General features: G+C 39.2%; 1 protein-coding gene across 3 annotated transcripts in view; it reads left to right on the forward strand.

Moving 5' to 3' along the window:
- LOC117166611 (uncharacterized) overlaps positions 1-23,681 on the forward strand; it is a 38,522-nt gene that overhangs the window by 12,964 nt on the left and 1,877 nt on the right. Inside the window, exons 2-10 of one of the 3 annotated variants that reach the window (XM_033350712.2) lie at positions 11,653-11,881; positions 12,377-12,820; positions 13,758-15,030; positions 15,532-16,859; positions 17,694-18,562; positions 19,147-19,369; positions 19,871-19,970; positions 20,048-20,084; positions 22,678-22,793. In XM_033350712.2, coding sequence (XP_033206603.1) covers positions 11,653-11,881; positions 12,377-12,820; positions 13,758-15,030; positions 15,532-16,859; positions 17,694-18,562; positions 19,147-19,369; positions 19,871-19,970; positions 20,048-20,084; positions 22,678-22,793 — 4,619 coding nt within the window. Of the gene's footprint in view, positions 1-11,652; positions 11,882-12,376; positions 12,821-13,757; positions 15,031-15,531; positions 16,860-17,693; positions 18,563-19,146; positions 19,370-19,870; positions 19,971-20,047; positions 20,085-20,457; positions 20,986-22,677; positions 22,794-23,681 lie in introns of those variants that run through there. The other 2 variants (XM_076627880.1, XM_033350718.2) reach the window with 2 other exon arrangements.

The following is a 23,681-nucleotide window of genomic DNA, read 5'->3' on the forward strand; positions in this document are numbered from 1 at the left end:
CTAAGCTGGATCGAAGATATTACGTAGCTCTTAGCTGAGTATCGTTTTACAAATATTATTGCAACTAGAAAAACTTAGGTAGACAGTAATTACCAGGTCCCACCACCTAAGGGTAATTACATAAAGAATTCGTGATCCGTATAGTAACTTCTCAATAATAATCCTATGAGGATAATATTGATAACACTATATTTAATGACGCGTATTTCACAATATTTTGGTGACTGACAAAAATTCAACGATGACTGAAAGACTTGTCACAGACACCTTACATTTTTGGCAATTTTGTTTCTTCATATAAATTTTGTTAATTGCACTATAAACTCTTACTTGTATGTTAACAGTATTAACAATATTTATTTTATATAATATTAGCAATAGCATCAAAATCATAGTAACTTATAGTTTTGGTGCATTTTTGTTTGTACAAAGTTCTAACATTTTACACCATTTTTATACGAACACCGATTATAATTTCCACATATTTTACTTCTTTTCTAACTTCCCTGTCCTTGCTGTTTTATGGCCCCTATTTTCTCGCTGTTTTCCCTTTTTTATACTCTTCGTTGTTTTATGCAGACGCTTTAATAGACCATGTCTGCAAATATTTGTCCTCGAGAGGTGGATTGCCAGCTACATATCTCCCTGTCTCTCGAATGATCTTGCAAGTGGACAAGTCTCAGATGGTTTTCCCTCGAGTATGATGCGCCACGTTTGTAAATTGCAGATCTCCCTTTGCAGTATCGTGCTAGAATTTTCTTTGCTAACCTTGAATAATAACTGGCCAAAGTAAACGAAACAAGAACGGTGCATACGCCAAAGGCAATAAAAATAAAGCTCCAGGTATAAAAAATTAATTTGTTGGAACTGAGTTGCATAAGAAATATTGTGGGACGTTAAATGTTACAGCGCACAAAGTTGAAAATATGCCGGATAGAGGTGGACGTTATGTTTCTTCTCCTCGTGACAAATAAATAATTCAGAAACGGTAGCAGCAATGGAAACATTGGATAACATTAAATATTAGAGTTCGTGAAGTTGAAAATATTGCGAGATAGAATCGCGGGGAAACTTCTTATCTGCTTTGTTATTTATGAACTCGACCAGGTACGAGATACGATGTATGTTTTCTGCTTTCTTTTTAAGTTATATTCTAACTAACTAGACACTAAATAAATTATACTTTAAATTATTGTCAATAAACGATTAAATTAGTACACAGACGTTTAAGCATTTTAAGCACTAACGTCTACACAAACCTTTTATTGTTTCAAGTGTATAATTTAATATAGATATTACACGTAAAAAAACGTTTCCATTTTTCATAATCGACGCGATAGATGCAACATTTCACAATTTGGAAAACTTGTAACGTAAGAGTTCCATATAATATCTGTAATTAATTTTCATATTTTCATTTCATCATAGCGGTTAAGGATTAATCACTTCCCTGCAGTTTCTTATTTAATTTCTACATATCCACCGTTCAATATTTAACAGAAATTAATTGAATTTTTAATACTTTCAAATTTTTTATCTAGTTTCATCGAGCAAAGATCTTTTATAGTTTATAACGTATACCTCCAATTTTAAATCGTAAAACTTTAACTAGGATTAGAAATCCTAAAATATTTATAGAAAGGAGAAACAATTATAACTTAGCAATTATAGAGAATGACAGTATGATCGGGCTCACAATGAGTGATTTATCGGTTTGTAACTGCATCGAGAGACTCGACATCCCTGATAACCGGACTCCATAAGAGTCTTTGGCCGCAACTTCCGGCAACTTATACGGCACCGGAAGTTTTCCAATTACGCGGCGAAGCCGTTGCTGTTTCCCCGTCGAAGCGTTTAGTTCTTGACATTCTCTCGTCGCCACTTTCGCGGCGACGAAGGCTTCTCATTGAAAGACTTTTGCGTCGAGCCACTCGCCAGGATCTCGAGAAACTTCATTAAATATCTTCAGTTTCCGATGACTTGCCACGCAACTTGCGACTGAAATTAATTGAATACACCAGTACACGATTTTCGTAATGGATTTGCATGACCATACAGTCAATAAAATTTTCTCTGCGATTGGAAGGATTTTTAACTTTAATATAAAACTTTATCGCCATTAACGGTTTAGCGGCGAGGCACGTTAGTTGATACTTTCTGTGAAATAATCATACTGTGATATGTAAATTATGATGTATAAAAGATATATGTAGCAATCGAATATAATAATAATAATTATTATTCTTACATTTTCATATTAATATGTTGATCGATTTAAAAGATACTTCTTTCTTATAACGAAAGAAAACTTTCATTTGCGTATGAACGTACATATTAAACGTGAATATGCTGTAAGATACTAAAAAATTGAATGGAATATAAACTTTAATCTGAAACTTTAATCGTGATAATGCGTCTGTTTCGATACAGGTGGTTCGTCTATATTTTAGGATTAAAATACGTTTTATTTTGACTAATTTTCGGGAATCTACTGCGACAGAAAGAGAAACGCATCGATTTATTTTGTTCACAAATAGAGTTAAAGATTGCGTAAGAACGAAGACAAACCAGGAAGTGAAATTGAAGGTGCATACGATTCTTGCCAAAAATACGCTTCGCAAATGTCATACGGGATTCACTTTCGACATACACGTGTCACGCGAACGCCCAGAGAGGCTGAAATCGTTTCCTTGATTCATGCATCGAAATACTGAAAAAGTTGGCCACCACCCAACGCGTAAAACGTGAAATAACAACCCGTTGAAATGGATCGTCGAACCGGCCTAATCGGCATTTTGTAACGTAAACACGTTATCGTTTTCTTCATACGCTATTTTTATTCCGAATGTTTCTTGCATGGAAATAAAATATACCTTTTTGCAATACAATAATTGCCATTTTCGACCAATACTTTGCATAGATTTCCTGCGAACTCGTCAGCTGTAACAAGTATATAGAATTATAATTATAACGTATCCTGAAATTAAACATCAAAGTGTGCTGCTTAGGAACCCATGAAATTGTGATAGGCAATTTCAGCGTTCATTCAGTCTAAACCCAGAAGAATCACGTATTTTCTTCGGACGAATAATACCGTGGTAAATTAAATTTCCTGCCTTCCCGATCCCATTTCCTCGGTGTTCTTGTGCTCGTAAAACGAAGCATTACTTTCGACATATTAATCCGCGCGTGGTCGGAAACCAGAATGAAATCTGCGAGCGAAATTATTTCTGTAGAGACGACACGAAAATTTTCTTCATTCGTTCACGAACTGTTTTGTATTAAATATGCGACAAATTATATTTTCTGTTTTTTTTTTTTTTTGTTTCTTTCGCTTCTTTCGATCGTCGAGCGAGTCATCTCAAAGGGAACTATGAGAATCGCAAAGGCAGAGACGGGACAAAAGCTGTTGAAACGATATTTCTAATGAATATCCACTGCTTAACAGAGAGAAACATCGAAAAAGAAAAGAAAGAGAATCTTTTACTCCTATCAAAAGTTAATTCATAATACTACCGGAAGGACCTTTGAATTTAATCGACAAAAGTTTATACAATTCAATAAATGGAGTCTTACTGTATTTTACCAAATAGCACAGATACTTTAAGGGAAATACGATTTAAATAGAAAATGATGATTGAGATTCTACTTCTTCGCATTTCTTCCTCTCTTCTATTTCTATCGTCGAATAATCATGCATTTAATACCGTCTAACGTACCCTGTCTGAGGAAAAGATACGAAGAAGCCACGTTGCATCTCGAATTTTTCCTCGTCGCAACATTTCATCGAATTCACCTTTATGATGGAATACATAATGCAATTTCGTGGAGACGAGCCGAAGTTAACGTCGGTTGATGAATTACATACGAACCGGTTGACCGAGAAAGACGAATACAATGTTTCCTCGGTATGTTGCATCGAAAGAACAGCAGAATAAATACAAAAGGCAAACTAACGCCAAGCAACGTGATGGTTTGTTATGGAAGAGAACGCGTCTGTCCTGGATAGAAGATAGATTAAATTTATATAACCAGCTTTCTGTATCTGAGTTGTCTGAATACAACCGACTACACTAATAACCCTTTCAACCGTGTGACGTACGTACACGTCGTAATATTAAATTTGCAATTACTTTGGCGCGTTCACGCGTACGCTGTGTACCGGGCAACGAGCTTCCAAGTTTTCATATCGTTCCGCGATACCAAACGGGTAAATTCGATAAAATGCAAATGTTTATTAAATCGTGAAGTGGCACAGTTGCGTTTCTCATACGGAATGCGCTGTGTTTTTGTAAATAACGTTGAACGAATTATAACTGGAGCGTTACATTGCGCAATGTGCTGTAATGTAAAATATATTTCAATGTTCGATGCGTGGAAACGCAGAATTGGTTTGATAAAATATGAATACAGCGTTTATTCGATTATACGTACGTCGCCCAACATCCAGCGATAAGTGGATCTATCATTTTCCATCGTGTTTTTCGTCGTATATATCGTATCATAATTTTTTTCTTTATAAAAATTAGAATTTGCGTAAAGACCCGCTAGCCGGTCTATCAATAAGAAACAAGAGACATAATATTTTATATACCTTCGTTCGTCCCCTCGTGAACGATGTATTTTTGTCTATGACCATTTACTTTGGCCTTCAACAAGCGCCTGTTATAAATGGTCAAGTATCGACGTCACTTCGTAATTTTAAAAAGACGTAGCGGCGTTTTCGTTCCGCGGAGTTCATGACAACTGGTGGCACGTCGTAAATTATAATAATGCGACCAGTCGACAGAGGTTAAATCAGACTGACACTCTTCAATTAGTCGGCCTCCCCTCGAGCTGCTATCGCTCGAACCGCATCGGGCGCCCACATCCTCATCAGTAACGCGTCGATCGCACAGATCTGATCCAAACACAATCCTTGCTTGTTAAAATACAAACATTTGTTTCTGAAAAGTTACACGTGTACAACGCGAATTACGCGATAATTTTCAATATATATATATATATATAAATTTTAAATATAAAATATTATTGGATGATCATATAGAAGGAAAATAAATGCTCAAATGTTGTCTGGAAATGTTCTCAATTATATTTATTTTACTCATGCCAATAGGCAATCGCAATTTGTACGGATGATGTTGATGGTCTCGTAAAAGCAAATAAACGTGGCTCTTTCTTTTCATTAGCCGGGAAATTGCAACGAATCGAGGTTTCTCTGCTTTTCAGCGGAAAATATCACATCATATCGGTATGATCGTTGAAAGGTAAGTAGTAAATAACACCAGGTAGTTAAATAAATTACGTAAATATTTCTGATGAATATTTATACCTGTTACTTTGTTCCACAGCACAAGAAATACAAGCAATGAAATTGAATTCTCTTAATCAAATTATTTTCATTATAAAACGTTTAAATCAAAATTGTAATAGACGTTATAATCAATACTATTCTAAATTAAAAAATTCACGTACTGTAATAATAATTTATATATAATATATTTTATTTATATATATAATAATAATTTATTATCGCAGACTGTACGTGAATTTTTCAGCAATAATTCCACTTTATTCGAAAATATCACGTGAACGATAGAAATCGGTTTTACTGGCATTTACTCATTCATCGAAGCATTCTATCAAAACCGATGAATGTTACGAATAGAGATAGAGTTGAGTTAATAGTTCTTGTCTTTTACTAGCGACAAGATGTATTATTATGTCAAGAAACAGTGTCTCGATTGGAGTAGATCCTCTGCCACCCGAACCTCCATTATTCCAACACTCTATTATTCAAACACACTACTATTTGGAGATTCTATTAGTCGAACATGGTTCCACATAAGTTTCGTTGCAATATAATAGTAATATGTGCAAACTATTCAATGAAAATTTTAATCGTTACAAAAATAAACAACGATCGTAACGTGAGATTATCAAGTAATTTAAATATTTTATGTTTTTAGAGATACGGTAACATCAATTTTTTAATATCTGCGAAACTATTTCTACAGAATGCGTCACGTATGGACATCGGGATATTATCTCACAAGATGACACAAATGTGTAGTAACTTTCTTTCTCATTTTTGTGCATACAATTCACCCAGCGTGATCGCTCGTAAAAGTAAATTATTACGAAACTCACGTAATCAATCAAGTTTATAAATCTTCGAATAATCCTCCCCTATCCAGTGTTTCCAGAATGTATAAGGGGAAAAGACGATTCTAACGAAAATCTAAAGTTCCAAGAACTATCTCAACCAACTACCCTTATCCCTCTCGAAACACCAAACATTGTAAATATATAACATTGGACTGCACACGATTTGCAAACTCTGCCAATCGATCCTTGTCGTATTAAACGAATCGTCTATCGATACGTGGTTTTCCTTTAAACTAGCAACTTTAACTGGCAAATATTCAATTACACGAAACAAAAGTCGGCCTTTGGCGGTAAAACGACGCGTGAGAAACGATCGTTTCGCGGCCGTACGATTTATCTATCGATAAAGCGGGATCAAGGGTAGAAAACTGGCGTGCAGGGTTTGAGTAGGGATGGCCAAGCTGTAAACAGCCATTTTTATGGACGATAAAGCAATATCGAAAGATTTCCCGGTCGAGCTGCTTTCAATTCGACCAGCCCAATGGAAAGCTTTTCGCCACGCCGACGAAATATCGAGAAGGCTAAATTGACGGTAGGAAACCCTGGATTTCCGTCAAGGGAGAGAGACAGAATGTAGCTGCTCTGATGGATTAGTTGATGGACGGTGACTATCGATGGATCGTTTATCGATCTTGGACAAATTGGATGAGAACGATTTTGCCGCTCGATTTTCGCTTGATTTTCATCGATTTTCCGTGCAAATTCTACGAACGCCATTCGTATCAATTTTCCACGTTTTACAATTTTCATCCACTTTCATTTTCTTTCATTAAAAGTTTTTTACGTCTTGCCTGGTATTTTTTACTCTTCTGCTTCATTCCGTCGATCGTCTCAGTCTTTCGAAAAAATCGTTCATTCGTAAAGAGATCTCGAATTATCATTCCTGTCACACCGAAACTCATCTACTTTTTCGTACGTTCTATCTTTCGGATTTTTCTCCATTCCGGTCACTCCACATCGACCGTTCTCTACCACTTTTTCGTTTATTTTTCCCTTCTCGACGGAAATCCAACGAATTCCCAAGTAGTTCCCGGGGAATTTCCAGAAACCTCGTAAATGAAAATAGAGGCTTGTCGCGTGCGTAATGTGGTCCCACTCGGTTCTTTATCGTTTCTATGCTTCAAAGTTTCTGACAAGGACAAATCGTGTCGTCGTGGCCGGTGGCGCTTGAAATTTTTAGCATTAAGCGTGGTGTAGATATTAGCCGCATATTTCGCCAATGTCCTCGAATATTTTCGGCATAGGAATCGATCTCTAAGCCTGTTTGACAGCAAAAGCTGTATTTCACGGTGATTTGCAAAAGTCGATTGATAGGTGGCTGTCGATCATTTGCTTCGAGAAGACAAGGTTGAAATGAACTTTTCTATTATGGGACGAGGTTAAGAAATAGTAGGCGGATTAGGAAAGGCGTGGATTTAAACGAAGCGTAGTTACACAACTTGTTTTGTCTTACAATAAGAATACGATCGGATACAATAACGATCAGTGAATCACTTCATAAATCATTTAATCGAAGATTAAGGATATGAATAATTCGCGTCTTATATTGTAATTATGTATTACAATGTATGTCAAATGTAATTATTTATTATCTGTGACTATGCAATATCTGTTTCATCTGTAAATTATGACAGTGTATTGCACGGTGGTTGCATATTTTTATTTCTCCTACAGGAATTATAAACATATTTAGAATTATATAAGAATTTTTTTAATACTTTTGTAGTATTGTCGTATCCGCTCTGACAGAGCGTGCTTCACACACAAATTGATCAATATTGCTTCGTTCTCCGTATACGTCAACATTTCCTCGTATTCGAGCATGAAAAAGAGAGATTTTACATTCCGTGCAATATCTGTCAAAAAAGAATATTTATTACCTTCCAACTTCAAAGAATATACCATTTGTATTTGCTTTCGTCAAAAGTACGGAAACAATGAAAAACAGTGAATTTTTCAGAAAAAGTCCTGCATTACTAAGCATTAGAAAATTTATTACAACGAAGAATCCTTTGATAAGCCAATAATATTATACTAATCTGTGAACCTAATAAAATGCAGGAATTTAACATCGCAGAAAGAGAAAGATCGCAAGTTTTTCGTGGAACAATCAGCTTTCGAAATTAAACGTCCGTCGTAAATATATCGTAAACGTTCGTCGAGGGAGGAATGAGCATTGCGAAAATAAATTTCCACAGTTGGTCGAGCACGTCGAAAAAATTTCATAAAAATTTCACCGTGTCCGGTGAAACAAGGTGCTCGCGATTTCTTGCTTCACCTTGCGATCGTCCAGTAAAACCACGGTAAAGCCGATAATGGACGTCGTAACAGGTTCTCGTTCGACTTCTTGGCAAACCTTTGCCTTCTGAATTTAGCCAAAGACCGTCGAGGCTGCTTGCCAAAATGTTTATGGTGACTTCTTGAACTAATATCGAAGTTCGGCAACGAGGCGCAGCCCTGGAACCGTACACGACCGGCATTTTAAGATAGCTAATGAACTGCTGCCACGTAAGAAATTGATGTTTCATCTTGCAAGGTTTGGTTAGTAATAAATATGTATCGATGGAATTTTGATACCGTGTTTTAGAAGGCATTGAATATCTCTCAGTTACGTTTATTTATTCATGAATAGATCTCGAAGCTCGTTCATTATCGATTCTAATTTATTATTACAGAATAAAATGAAACAATTTGAAGTTAAACAACTGTAAGATTAATAGTGAATTTAAGATATGGCTATGTTACATCAGAGATCAATTCCAGTATTATTTTGCAATAGCAAATCGAAGAAACACGAGGCTATAAAAAAAAAAAGATAAGTTATTGTACTTGAACTTAATTAATTGATATATAAATGCTATAATAAATACGGTGTTGTACAAATACTTTTTGTAGCCACTGTACATCAGGTATCTAACGTTAACAGGAGAAATAATCGATAGAAGGTAATCATAGCTTCTTTTTCGTAAACGAGACTTAGAATACTCGGTATTAGCAACAGGGGACCGCAAGCCAAAAAGCCGGAGACGCGATAATAAGGCAGATACGAACGAATCGAAAGGAGTTATCGTTTCCGGCCGTTTTCGACACTTCCGCTGAAAAGAATCGGTTTAGCGGTCTTAAGGAGCGTCCGTTGTAATTCCATTATCACTCCCCCCCCGAATAGCATTAGCATAATAACGAACGGCACTTTTTAAAAGTTCGAGCACGAAGGCTCCCCTCACCCCTTTCTCATTCTCTTTCAGAGGGGATCTCATCTGAACGCGATAGCGCAAGATGTCGGAGCTTTAGAATGTAATTGAATTTAAATTGAAATTATGATCGCGCGGGTGGTATCGCGTAAGCTCGCTCGAGTCGAGGTTGCGCGGACTCCACGTAAACGCAAACTTGTAAACTGTACGAAAAATAAACATCGGTCCATACCTGCGGGCTCGGACAAGGAATAATTAATTACGCGAACGAGTTTTAATTACGGAAACATCTAGCAACGTTTAGATGCTCCGTTCAACGATTCCTGCACGTGGTTCGTTGGTTCGTGTAAAATGAAAATTTTAAGAAATACGAACAATACGAGAATCGTGTGGTGGAAAATTACTTTCTTTCAACTTCGTGAATGCGGAATGCTTCGTACATGCGAAACGCGTTACAGATAAATGATCATGAATCGATCTCGAACCTCCGTATGAATCTTGTTCAGAATAGTTATTGAGCTCGAAGGACTTCGAGTCATGTGATTCGAGTATCGTAGAAGCTTGAAGGATATGAGATATTTCCAGTTAAACAAACAGGTTTGTATTGGTAAAAAGATTTCAACAACAGGTAACGAGTCATTCTGACGATGAGTTTGCGAGTTCTCGAAACTATATTCTTTCTGTTTATGAAACGATTATCGATATTCGCTATCAACGTCAAACGAAACCGTTGAAATTATTTGTCAAACTTTATACTTGTTGAAGTGGTTACCACTTCTAAGAAAACTCTACATCTGGTCTTTTTTAGTTTTCTCAAGCACTGAAGCCATCGACAGCGTGTAGACAAAAGACTGCGACGAAGTCAGGCCATAAACAGTAGACAGGCGACGTTGGCTTCGGGGTTTTTCAGTTATTAGGTAACACAGCTAGCGTGCGGATCTGGACCAGCTCAAATTGTATTTTTACTTATTACACTTCTATTTAAATATATTTTCTACCTTACAATTTATCCACGTGTTTTCTCTGTTTACACACCGAATAACCTCAACAATACTTATTTCTATTATGTTGCCTTTCTATGCCTCGAGACATACGCAAGTGTAATCTAAAGAATCTCAGTTTGATAAATGAAGAATATGAAGCTATAAAAAGTTTATCTTGGCTATGTTGTGCACAATTAGCTACGATGCTTCGATCAGTACGTAGAATGATTCTGATTACTTTTGAAGAAGTAAGAATAACAGGTTTGCGTTTAACCATTTGTATACAAAGTTTAAATGGTAAAAAAGGATGCGATTATTGACTCACCCGTTATACGACAGAGAAACAGGAAGGTTATTCCTCCCGGTTAGGTCGGGCCATCTATTTCAAGCTTAGGGCAATTCGCCAAATTTATGTTAATTGTACGAATTTTCATTTCTTGACTTCGGCCATCCGTACATGATGTATATTATCCTCATTCGGGTTACTTAAACATGTTTCTTCTCTGTAAGATGTTCTTTAGATATTCTGTAGATATTCTTCATCAGATGTTTGGCTATTCACAAGTCAGAATGCAGTGTTTTTAATACCATTACTCACTCGAGGTAGACTTTACAGTTGTATTTCCCCTGTTAAATTCTTTCATTGTATTTATTCATATTCCGCGAAACATGATCTACGTATTACGATTGTCATTCAAATTTTTACGACCGCGTCTCACGTGTATTCTACACGCTTTTCATATTTACATTTTTCAATATCTATATCTAATATCTATATCTTTCTAACATTTACTTCCAGTATCTGCATTCATTTGTATCTCAGGAAATGTGAATGTTGCAATTAAAGAAAAAATTACCATTACAAGATAAACTGTCCTTTTTCCGTTTCCTGAAAAAGAATCGCACGTGTTACGCACGCCGCTCCATTGTCATTCACAATACTTCACTGTTTACCAGTCGCGTAATCGATGGCACGCAGTTCAGCAATAAAACGCACGGTGACACGCGATTCTATCGCGGCGACGTACGGCGACGCATAAATCTGTCGTGAAAAAGAAATCGAGCCGTTTGCCGACCAATCTCGATCGGTAATTTTACTTCGCAAGCGGCACCAAGTTCGCCGTAGTCCGATTGTTCCCCGGCTCGTGGAACGGTCGATCGAACCGGCGACGTTTCAAGCATTCGGCCCGCTTTTTCATCGCCTTCGATCGATCGTCGCCGTCGTTGTTGTCGTTCGTATAACGGTGCCGTGGATAAATGCAACGAGATCACGAGCATTCACAGAGAACTGAACGATTCACGGTTTCCAGGGTGACACTGGCGCCTACCGACCCAGAGGCAATGTTGGCATCGCCGCAGGTACATTTGGAAGAACGACCACGTCGACTGGGAGCGGTCTTCCGGGTTGCAGGAACAGCTACTCGTCGTCCATCGGTTCCGGTTCCAGCCGAGTGCACGGCAAGGAGAGGGTTTCTGGCTTCGGAAACGCGTTCCTAAAGAAAGACAAGTTCGAGGAGAAACCTACCTTTAAGTATTCCGGTAAGTTGCTTTGGATATGCTCATTATGACGTGTATCGGTCTTCGCTTTATCGTTTCAGGTTCTTGGCATTTGTTGGCCATTATTATGGTAATTGAGAGAGCGATTTTAGTATTGTTGCTAATATACTTTTTCTCTATCCTACTATGAACGATAAATAATCCATAGACATTTAGACTTACAACCATACGTTCCCAAAGATTCGAGTAATTTTTTTCTAAAATATTAATCTATAATATATATTCGTTCGATGTTTCCCGAGTTTATATAATAAATACAAAAATAGAACGCGAATTTACGTAACGACCTAACACACGGATAGAAACTTGTTTATTTCCTTATATTGTGTACGTATTTTTTCATATATGTACTTTCATTAAAATCTTTTTTGTTTTTTTGGTATAGGTTTTGTATTTCAGTCGCCGATATCTCGCGTGTTAAATAATTGAATAAAGAAAAGTTAGAAAATAAAGAATCACAGGTCGATGGTTTTTCAGCTAACAAGGACGCGGACAAAAACAGACTGCATCCCAGTAGGTCGTCGACGGAGGACGTAGGGGCGAAAAGTCCATTATCGAGCAGCAGATCCTCACTGTTCGAGAAGTACTCGTTTCCAGCTACTAAAGCTTCAGAGAGGCCCGCCTCCGTTTTGGACAGATATAACCGTGCCACTTCCCGCGAGAAGAGCAGAGAGCCAGACGGAGTATCGCGATACGGATCCAACACGTATCCCGGATCGAGCTTGGCTCGAACTTATGGAAACGAAAGTAGAATCGAGAAGAAAGAGAGGTCCGATCATCCGCCGGTTTCCTACCGTGGATTACGGCCGAACTCTGGGAGAAGTTCACGCGAACCTAGCCCGGAAGTCAACGTCGGAAAATCGAACTCCTTCAGAATGTATTCGAGAGCCCCATCCTACGGTCGATCCAGTGCCACTTCTAGTGAGTGAATTTCCTCTTTTTTCCTTACATTTTGTTAGAAATTGGATTTTATTATTCAAGTTGGGAATGGAAAAAGAATGAGTTTCGGAGAAAGTTCTGTGGCGGAATATTCTTGGTTTTTATATAAATTTTATTATTACTACGATGATATTATTTTCTGTGTTTAGAGCAAGCAAATATAGTAACATTAGTTACAGGTGAATGATCTAAGACGAGAACCTGAAATATTTTCGAAACCGTTAATTATATCGAAAAATGGTTCGGACAAGAGTCGAACGATTTCAAACGGAACATTGTATCGTATAGGTAACAGTTTTTATATTTCCAGTCTTAGATGACTCATTCTGTATACGTATACATGTAATGCTATTGTATGATAAAATATATGCGTACATATACAGTGCTATTATACGAAACCAAATTTATGCCCGGTGATTGTTCGAATGCTCGTCTTATAACGTGGAAATAATAAAATTTCTATTACGAGAACGGAGTGTCATTTAAATTCATTTTGGCCGCAGTTTTGTCGTCCTTTAATCGTCAAAGAACGTTTGTTTACGCGAATTCTAAATTTATAGACCTACGATATTGGCAGAAACACGACAAGAATCGGTAAGTAGTAGTTCTTAAAACGGAATGAGAAGCTTTTCACGCCATATTTATGGCTACAGATTTTCGCATTTGAAAACAATGTATCTCGCGAGAAATGTAACTGATTTGTTCAAAATTAATTTACCGCTCAAGATCATACTTAAGGTTATATTTAAAGTCTCTATTTTTATTCTGATCATTTAGAATCAAGCATTGCGATTAAAGCACATAATTTTAAATACTAAAAAGATCATGGCCCCTCTTATATATGTATTAGTAATGTTAGCAGTTAAGAGAAATATATTTTGCTCAACGAACGATTCTCAACGTACGAAAACATTTGCAGGTGCCTCCGAATCGAGCTCGGCGCCAATCTCCTCGAGATTCGGCTCGACAGCTGGTAGCAGGTTCCTTTCATCGAGAAGCAGCAACGACCGAATACCGGCAGCCATAAGCTACTCCGGATCGGACAGGTTCCGAACTTCAGGCAGTAAGCCTATGCCGGCAAATTTAAAGGACGAAGACACCGTTAAATCCAACGTGGAAAGGAACGCGACTCAAGAAAAACGTTCCACTCCTGTTAAATCGGAAGAGTTAAAAGTCGACAACAGACTTCAGGACAATGAGACCGTTACAATGGTTACGAGAGGTACGTCGCCCAGTCTACCGGCTTCTTCGTCCTTTGTGAGGAGCAGAAGAGCCGACATAGGCATCGCGAATCAAAGGGAAGTCGCGCGAGTTCGAAAGAAAACGGAGACGAAGAATCAAGAAGTTCAGAGCGAAAGGCTCGAGGATGCTTCGAGATTTTCGCGATTTGGAGGCGGTGGACGAATCTCGGGGACTCCGTGGTCAACGTATTTGGACAAATTTTCCTCGAATTCGAGCGGAAGTGGCGTGTACGCCAGAGGATTTAACGGAGGCACGACCAACTCCAGAGTAAATAGCTTCGCGTTCTCGAGATCGAACGACGCTTCGAGAAACGACTCGACTTCAAAATTATCGCCTAGTTCTAGTCAAGAAATCCACGGCAATAGGAACCAAAATGAACAGAGTACTAAAGCGTTCGGCGGTTTAGGTTTCGCGGTCACGAAAACGGATTCGAAAGCGTCTACGGGTAACGATCCAAGCAATTCCAATCAGACGGAGGTTAAAGCGCACAATGGCGAGGTTCGTCCATGTAGCGTCGGCAAGATCGAAGTGAAAACCAGTCGTTTAGCGAATCCTTCGGTTTTAAAGAGAGACAACTCACCGCACCAGCCTGGTGTTGTCAAGTCGCCAGATTCCCGCGAAAATACTTCCAAGAGCGAAGAACAGCAAAGTAGTAGAGAAAGTTCGACGTCGAAGAGCGAGGATAGCAGCCAGAGAAGACCATCGATACCGAGATTAGGTCGTATCGCAATGAAGAACGAAGGCAAGGTTACGAAGTCATCATCGAGTTCGTCGACTAAGTCCGATGGATTGCGGGAAAGAAGGAGCTCGACACCTAAATCTGACACTAGCTCGTTATCGAAACTAGATGAATCTTCTAGGATAGTCGAGGGTCACTGCCAAGGACAAAGTAAAGAAGTCTCCGCGTCTAAAAGCGATAGTGTTTCTTCTACGAAAGATTCTTTCCAAAGGTAGTTGTTCAATTTTTCAAACGATTACAATAGGACACAAAATTTTTACAATACGTAACATCGTTTCAAATTTATTCGTTTCGAAATATTTTCAATTTTTCATACCGCTGATATGTTTCGATATTGTCAAATAAATAGTAGGAAAGTGAAAAAGTTTTCTCGAAATATTTTGTATTCTTAATGTCAACGAAAATAGTTTACACGGTTCCAAGTTTGAGCGAGGATGCCAAAATTAATTGGTCATTCAAGATATTTCTCTAATATTATATATAGATTTCTTTCTCGATATTATCGTACACAATTGAGGCAAATTTCCACGGAAAAGCAGAATCAACGTAACGATATCAGAAGCCAAACGACGTAGAAGATTTATTTTTGTTGACTTTAGGCGACCAAGTCTTGCACAAATCAATTCTGCTTCTTTGATTCCTCTCCGTTACATCTAAAAATACACTATTTCCACTTTCTGAAACGCTTCTTCTTATTTTTCCGATTAAATAGCAATTCGTCCCAAAGCCGATCCACAACACCCCAGTCGCGAAGCGGCTCTACGAAAAATCTCTGCCGCCAAATGACACGGACCGATTCGTCGGAAGGATCCGCTGTAAATGTGCCAATTGGCAGATCGAAATCGACGTCAGCCAGTTCGGTGACGAGTCAGGCTGCAAAAATAAAGGCGACGCCGCCACCATCGCCAGGGAAATCTTCCGCATCGACCGTCTCTTCAGTGAATCTGAGGCAGGGCGGATCACCGGATGCTCGTGGCAAACCACCTGTACCGAAGAGCGATGCCACATCGGTGTCCGCATCTAAGAGCATCGTGCCAGTTAAGTACGTGAACAAGGATTTTCGAAAGTCGACGTTAAACATGGAGAATGGCGACCCGTCGCAATCAAAGTACAGCAGGAAGAAAAAGAATCAACGAAGCATGTCCGTCAGCTCTCAAGATTCGCAGTCCGAACCGAACTCCGAACCGAACATCCATCGTCCAGCTGCCCCCTCGGAATCGAGCTCGAGTTCCGTGAAATCGAATAGATCGAGGCTGAGAATGCCATCATCCGGTACGTCGTCGAAGAGCATCGGTAGGAAAAGCGAGTCGACTAGTTCGTTGAGGCCGGAAAATTCGAGGAGCAGCTCGAAATCTCCTTCCGGGAAGAGAAGCAAGCAAGACGGAAGCTCGAGTTCCAGCGGCGTTAGCGAGTCGAATTCTTCGAATTCGTCGAGCAGCGAGGAGGAAGACGATAATAAACAGACAAGACCAGGATCGAGACGTCGTAAAAGGAGAACGTCAAAATCTCCTTTCTGCGAGAAAAAAGGGAAGATAAGCGCAGGGTCGTCGAGGACGAGCGTTTTGGCGTCATCCACCGACGAAATGTCTTTGACGATGGACAAACCGCCCAGACCGCCGTCTAGTCCCAGATCGAAAAGCGATCGTTCAGGGAAAACGGAGGAGGCTAAATCATTCCTGATGAGGGCCCTCGCACCAGTGACGAATCTTTTCAAGAATAAGCATCAAGATTCCAGCGAGTCGGGTAAATCAGGTGGTTGGCTGGATTCCAACGAGGAGAGCACGGACGCGAAGAAGTCAGAGCAAAACGGTACGATCGCTTTATCGAAGAGTCTATCGAAGAGCTTCAGTTTCACGAACTCGGAGAAGAACGACGACAAGAGACATTCTAGCGTGAGGATCAGGCGGAATTTTTCCGGGGAGCAACCGTGGTGGATGGATCCGAACTCCGACAATGTTCCTGAAGGCGTCGAAACGGGAAGCGTGTGCAACGAAGATATCAGTCAAGAAACGACCGTCAGTAGTACCTTACCTGACGATGGTAAGTCAGCGTTTCCAAATTTTACATTTGAAATAAATTTTTAGTTAAATGTGGTTTTTTATTTTGATACACGTAAACGAGGGATTTGGTTTGAGAAATTGGATGGAAGCTATATTTATCTGACATATAGTGTTTACGTGCTTACACATACTATTTCGAATCTTATGAGAAAGAGCTTTCAGAATGTGATATATTATTACGATTTCAAAAGAAAAAAAGAGACGGGCGGTTCATTCGAAACTTCGTCTAAACGTTCGTTTTTAACTTCCGTTGCAAGTTTGAGGATTTTATAAATGTTACAAGCGAGTGAAGAAAGATAACACACATTTTCTAAAGTTTCCTTTTCACCTCTGGTCGTATTGGAAAAGCTACTAAGAACCCGCGTTCATAATTAGCGAGGGAAAAATATAATTATATCAAAATATAATAAACATAACCACGCGGGAAAAATATAACAAGTTTATTTCTGTTGAATTGCCTACTTTTACGTTATTTAGTTATTAAACAAAATATATTAACATATTGAATAGTCATTAAATAGCTAAAGAAATGCAAAATCAAATACAGAGATGTGGAATTGGTGGACAGCAAATTGAATTTTTAAGATGTTCCTTTACAAAAGAGAAGACGTAACTTATTGTTTCTACCTTAGAGGCATTACATATTTTCGCAAACATCGTAAATTACCAATAGTTCGTGTACTCCAAAACGGCTTATTTCTCCCTCTGTAAATCATTTTTAAACGTATAATTCGATCTTCTCAGCTTCGAAAGCAAAAACATAGTTAGTGCGATTCGCGTAGATAAACCACTTCCCCTAATTGTATGTTCCCAGGCAAATTTAAATACAAAGTGTGGAGACAAGAATCAGAGGAACGAGCTTGGTGGTTAGATTCAAACGACAGCGCGGCCTCGGAAGATGCGAGGAAACAGTCGACAACGATTTTAAGACAAGAATCAGGAGAGAAGGCTTGGTGGCTAGATTCCAATGATAACGTCCCGTCGGAAGAAACGCAGAGACAATCTTCCGCAACAGTTTTAAAGCACGATTCGGGAGATAGGGGTCGTTGGTTAGACGGAAATGACAGCGTCCTTTCGGATGATGCCAAAAAACTGTCGCGACCGACGATATGGAGACAAGAATCGGGGGAAAGAGCTTGGTGGTTGGATGCAAACGATAGTGTTCCGTCGGAGGAATCGAAGAAGCAATCGTCTATGGCGTCTCCTGTTTCGAAACGAGAGTCGAGTCGTTCCAGTACTCGGTCCAACGAACGAAGAAATCGACTCAGGCACCAGCAATCCGGCGAACAAGCATGGTGGATGAACGACAATCCTGAGAACGTACCTGAAGGAGTCGAAGTCATTCCTGTCGCTACAACGCCTACGCAAAAAAATAATAGCTACAATGATGAAGTGGACGACAGTCAAACGTACAACAGAAGTATAAATAAAGTCAGGCACATCGAGTCTGGTGAGAAACCATGGTGGATGGATAGCTCGTCAAACGTTCCTGACGGTGTCGTTAAGATTCCTATAGAAACGTCGAACAGCACCTCCGATTCCTCCGAATCGTTCGAGAAAATCGATATTGGCGTTAACCCTGAACCTGAGATATACGCGAAGAGAAACCTTTCTAGATTCCCTATCGAGTTTCCGCCACCGCCGCCCGATGAGCCGCTTGGGGATCGCGCCAGTCCTGAAGGGGTAAACTGATCATATATCGTATATTATTCATTTAACGGTCCCCTAACTGACGATGCTATAGATATAGAACTCGATAATACGCTACGTCGTAAATCTTTAACGTTGCGTGCCTTACATCGATGAGAGAATGAAGTCTTTAACTTAATTGATCCTTTGATTAAGAAATCAAATGACTTCCGTGAGAGGCTCTAAAAAGGATAATGTGTGAAAATTGTTCTTACATTGTGCCGTCTTTAGGATATGCGCATTAAATTATCGTGTGAATTTCTTCCGTCTAATGTAATATTGTATACATTCGTAAATAATCTTTTCCTTTCTTTTCTTTATATATACTTTAATGTTAAGTATCTTGTTAATTATAATTGCTAATATTCTCGTTAACATTTTCCAAAAGATGAACGCTTTCATGATCGAAGCCACTGATAATATACCAATTTCCTAAATTCGCTTCAACAATAACTTCGAGGGCATTTCAACTAAAGTAAAATCAAATTATCAGACAAAATAGCTGGGAAATATTCAATTACCATTCATGAATTAAATGTTACTTTATTTTATTTCAAATAAGCCTATGTATTTTGCAGGTGGAGAATCCTCCAGATCCGCCTGACAACTATGGCGGACGCGATTCGCCTTACGACAATGTTCAGTCGACACCCCGAAGATCGTCGCCAAGGAAACGACCTTCCACGTTACCATTGTTCATCGGCCAGCACACCAACATCGACGATTTATTGGGCGACGCGACCACCTTGTGTCCAAGCCCTGTCTTGTCTCGAATTCGTAAACGCGAACGCATCGGCGAGGGTGAGTTCTGAATGAATGTAACACGATTTAGGTTCGATCGTAGACGTATGCGAACGACTGTTATTTGAATTACCGATTGTGTGCCGGATACGGTCGGTGTAGAGTTTAGAGCAGTTTGAGACTAGGGTTGTTAACGAGAGAACGTTGTCCCTTTGAAGAGAAGCAATAGCATCCATCCTTTTGGGAATTGCGGTAAGCTCGATGGATGGGTGCTGAATCGTGGATAAGCCCGTGCACACAGATACGTATACTATTTAAAGGGCAACTGATAGGATTAGAGAGTAGTTGGTACGAACACATTCGGATGATTGTAATTCCCCTGCTGAAAAGAAATTTGGGTTAGCGGGTAGCCAACCGTAGCTGGAGATCGTTCGTAATTGTCAGAGATATTGAAGAAGATAGTTTCAGATCTGCCTCGTGGAAGGCAATTGCAATGTTCGTGAAATATCGACGTACAAAGTACGACGAATGATAGATATATTTGATATATTGTCTGTGTAGATTCGGCAGAAGAGAGTTCAGAATGCGAAGAGATAGACGCCACCCAAGTGATCATCCACGACAGCACTCCGCAGACACCGGTGATACAACGACGACATCGGTACGTTTCATGTCGATAATCGAACGTGAATTCCGAAACTCGTGGATGCTTGATTGTAATTAAGCAATTTTCTTCAGGGACAACGAGAGACCTCAACCCGACGGCTACATTCCGGTAAGTTTTTCTAACAATTTTGTTTCTCTTTCGCTTTGTCAACATTACGACGTCAAATTAGAGGTGACGCTGTACCATCGAACAAACATGGTATTCTTTCATTTACTTTTCTTCATTTCAACCATTTCTCTTATCACGAATTCTTTGGAAAGTTTGAAAAGCGTGCAGGACAATACGGTATACACTATACTGTTTGAAGTTTCATCACTTTGCCGTTCCACGCGAAAGAACGGAAGGGAACGCGAAACAAGCAACAAAACTTCCGTTTCTTCGTTTCTTCTATAGCTTTCCAGCGAGACGCGGTTCTTCGCGCTCGCTATTCGCGTGCAATTCTTTTCATCCTGATCAGTAGCTGAAGGAAAGTGGTGTGTAGGTGGCCGTGGATAGGAGAGCGAGTACTCGAAAAAGCCAGACAAACAAAGACGAGAAGAGGGTAGACGACATCCCGGAGGAGTGTTAGTGCGCGCGACATTATTGTTTCTCATGAGGGATGTGCGAAAAGAGACCCTCCTTTACTCCAGACTCCCTTTCCTTTCCTTTTTTTTCCTTCCGTTTTGCACGCAAAGTGCTAACAACAAAGAGGTCTTCTGGAATCACTTCCCCTTTGCTCGCAACTTTCGTCGGTCGTCTCGGAACAGACCAAATTCTCAATTACGTCGCGGTAATTTGCAAAATTCCGTGAAAGCTTGTAAACTATTTTAAATGCTATTAGAAAAATGATCAGCCTCAAATAATATATAATAATCGAAAAAATAATCCATTTACTTTAAATTTCGAACAAAACTAGAAAGTTTCGCGCATACGTCTTCGAATAACGATATTTTACTCAGACCTTATATAGTGTCTATGCCAAAACCATTGACGTAAAATTCTAAAACTATGGGTTATAGAAAAGAATTAACTTCCAACAACAACGAGAACGAGAAATCTTTTGTCCTCTCGTTTCTCAGTCGACGAGTCACTCATATTTTCCCGGAGCACTATAGAGTTTTATCGCAACGGTGGCACCCTCTTGCACGAGCTACCTCCCATCACGTTTCTATAGGTCCAGCAGCCCCTTTTGTGAGCTTGTCACCCTCGTGGGGTTTCGTAGTAGCGGGACAACAATGAGCACAGCCGCACTTACGGTTACGCTCTACGTGCTGCGCCAGCTGATTATTTTTTCACCGCACAATTACCAGCCCTGCCGTTTCATTTGGTTTCTCCGTACCCACGCAAACCTCTGTCTCTCTTTCTCTCATGAAAAGCTCCATCCTTGAAAACAACGAATCGCCGAATGGACCCATGTTCCCTGACTATCTTTGCGGAAAATCGAAAAGAGAGAGGAAAAGAATAAGATAAGTACAGCTTAAATGGGCTCCATAGAAGACGGGTCAGTCTGACCGGCTGGATAAAGTTTGTCTGACGATAATATTGTCGGTTTTTGGCTGTTTGGGTTAGAAAGTAACGCGTTCGTTTGCTATATGGACGTGTGTTTCTCGGTTTGTTCAGCGCGTCTTAAATGGAATGAACACGCCGTCTGTTTTCTAATTCCTTTCCTTATCGCAGAAATCCGCGATTTTTCTTGCAAAATTTACCTACTCCGTGGTTACTTCTCCTTTTCGAATTGTACACGAATTGGCCGAATTGGTAGAAGTAATTCTACGCGCAAAGAATGCCCGCGAGCTTTTGTCAACTGAAGAGCTCATAAGAAAAACGACTTAGGTCCATGCTTGTTTTTCTTCAAGAAATCAGAAAACGATCTAGTATTTTTATTTTCAATTTTTTAAAATAAGATGTACATCATGTTAGGTAATTTTTCCTCTATTCTTGTCGTAGTTATATTGTAAAAGAATTATATCCAAATAAATTATGGAGTTCTGGCCTTTTTGTATGAAATACTTTGAAATTACGCAGAGCGCTTATAATCAAATGTTTCTGTGCAATAACTGAAACAGCAATTATATAAAGTGCGATTAAACACATTAAGAATCTTGAAATGAATTTATCTGTATGATTACTGTATTTTTTCTCGCTTGCAATAATATTATTGGAACATTTTCAAGTACCGATAAATTAACGTAATACTGATATTAATCTGCAATTATCTCGAAATTTAGATGTGTGAACGTTTATTTCAAAACATCTAGCACGAATGAAGTATTACTCTATGTATACGTGTATCTAAATTAAACATTACATCAGCGAAATAATGAATCATCGGTTGGTTCATTAAAAAGTAAGATATAAAAGATCATCGTTTAAATTGCTTCTGGACGACGATGATGAATTAATCTTTAATAAAAAATCAATTAATAATAACGATTTGTTAACGTATATCTAAAATTACACTGTCAGTGATAAAAAAAACGTAATCATCTACACATAAACAATAACTGAACAAATCGACTTTCAAACATTTTATATACTTTCACCTTCTGAGAAACGCACATCAATATTCCTGGCCAATCGATATTTACACAATTCATAACAGAAGATTAATTTAAATTATCACACCAAATTGTTATCGGTACATAATTTCATTTATGCAACAGCGGTAAACAGCAATTTTGGTAATAAAGACAGCAAATATTGTCTTACGGCATCGTTCCAGGGTGTCCTTTGTAGCCGGGACGGAATAGGGAGGGGGTTGACCGCACGGCGGCGCCACTGTCGCCTTAGTGGCGACAGGTGTCCGTGGCGTTCAGTGTCGCGGCGGCCGCTCGCGAGGTAAGATACATTGTTGATTGTGTATTTTTTCTCTCATTTTCTCTCTTATCCAGTTTTATGATTCCGCGTTATTTTCGTTCACGTATCGTCGATTAATGTGTGTATCTTGACGAGTGTCGTACGCGATTACGGATCAAGGTGACGCGCGTTTCCGTGCGCGGGAAGCGCGCGTGTCGTTCGCGCTCACTCGAACTGAGTTTTTGTCGCGCAGACTCCGGTTCGACAGTTCGTTTACTGTATATATCGTTGTTCTCCTCCCGGCTCCTGGTGCAGACACTGCTCCAAAAATCGAACATCAACGGCTGGCCGTTACGATCGAGCGATGTCGTTCGATAACTGACCAGTCAGTGCCACAGGTAACGTGAAATTTATTCCATCAATTCGACGTACGTTTGAAAGTGACATTGAAGGAGCTGTCAATTCATTACGAATACCATACGATGATAGCATAAATGAAACTTCTTTATGAGTCACAAGGGCACTCCAATCGATATTTCTCTGGAATGTCTCGACTAGTTCGGATAGGTTACCGCTGCTACTGGGGCGTGTTATTTATTTTGGAGGTTAGGTTAGTTATGTAGCTTTTAACCACAGGTCCGGTTTACGAAGTTCTCTCGACTTTTTTGTCTGGATCTAACGTGTACGATTGTCAATTAATTGTTGTAGTTCGTAAACACAAGAAACGTATAAATTTTTTGATACGATTTTCGGGGATTTTCGATTGATTTTCGTCTTAACGATCATGTTGTATAAGTTTACCGACCGTTTTAAGTTTCACATTTGTACGTTATAAATCTAGTGCGCTTAATTTTTTCTTACATTATTATGAAAGTAGTCGAATCAAGCTCAAACTGTTTACCGTTTCGAATGCTTTCTGGAAACAGTCCG

The sequence above is a fragment of the Bombus vancouverensis genome, chromosome 2, assembly GCF_051014615.1.
Source record: "Bombus vancouverensis nearcticus chromosome 2, iyBomVanc1_principal, whole genome shotgun sequence".
NCBI classification, from domain to species: domain Eukaryota; kingdom Metazoa; phylum Arthropoda; class Insecta; order Hymenoptera; family Apidae; genus Bombus; species Bombus vancouverensis.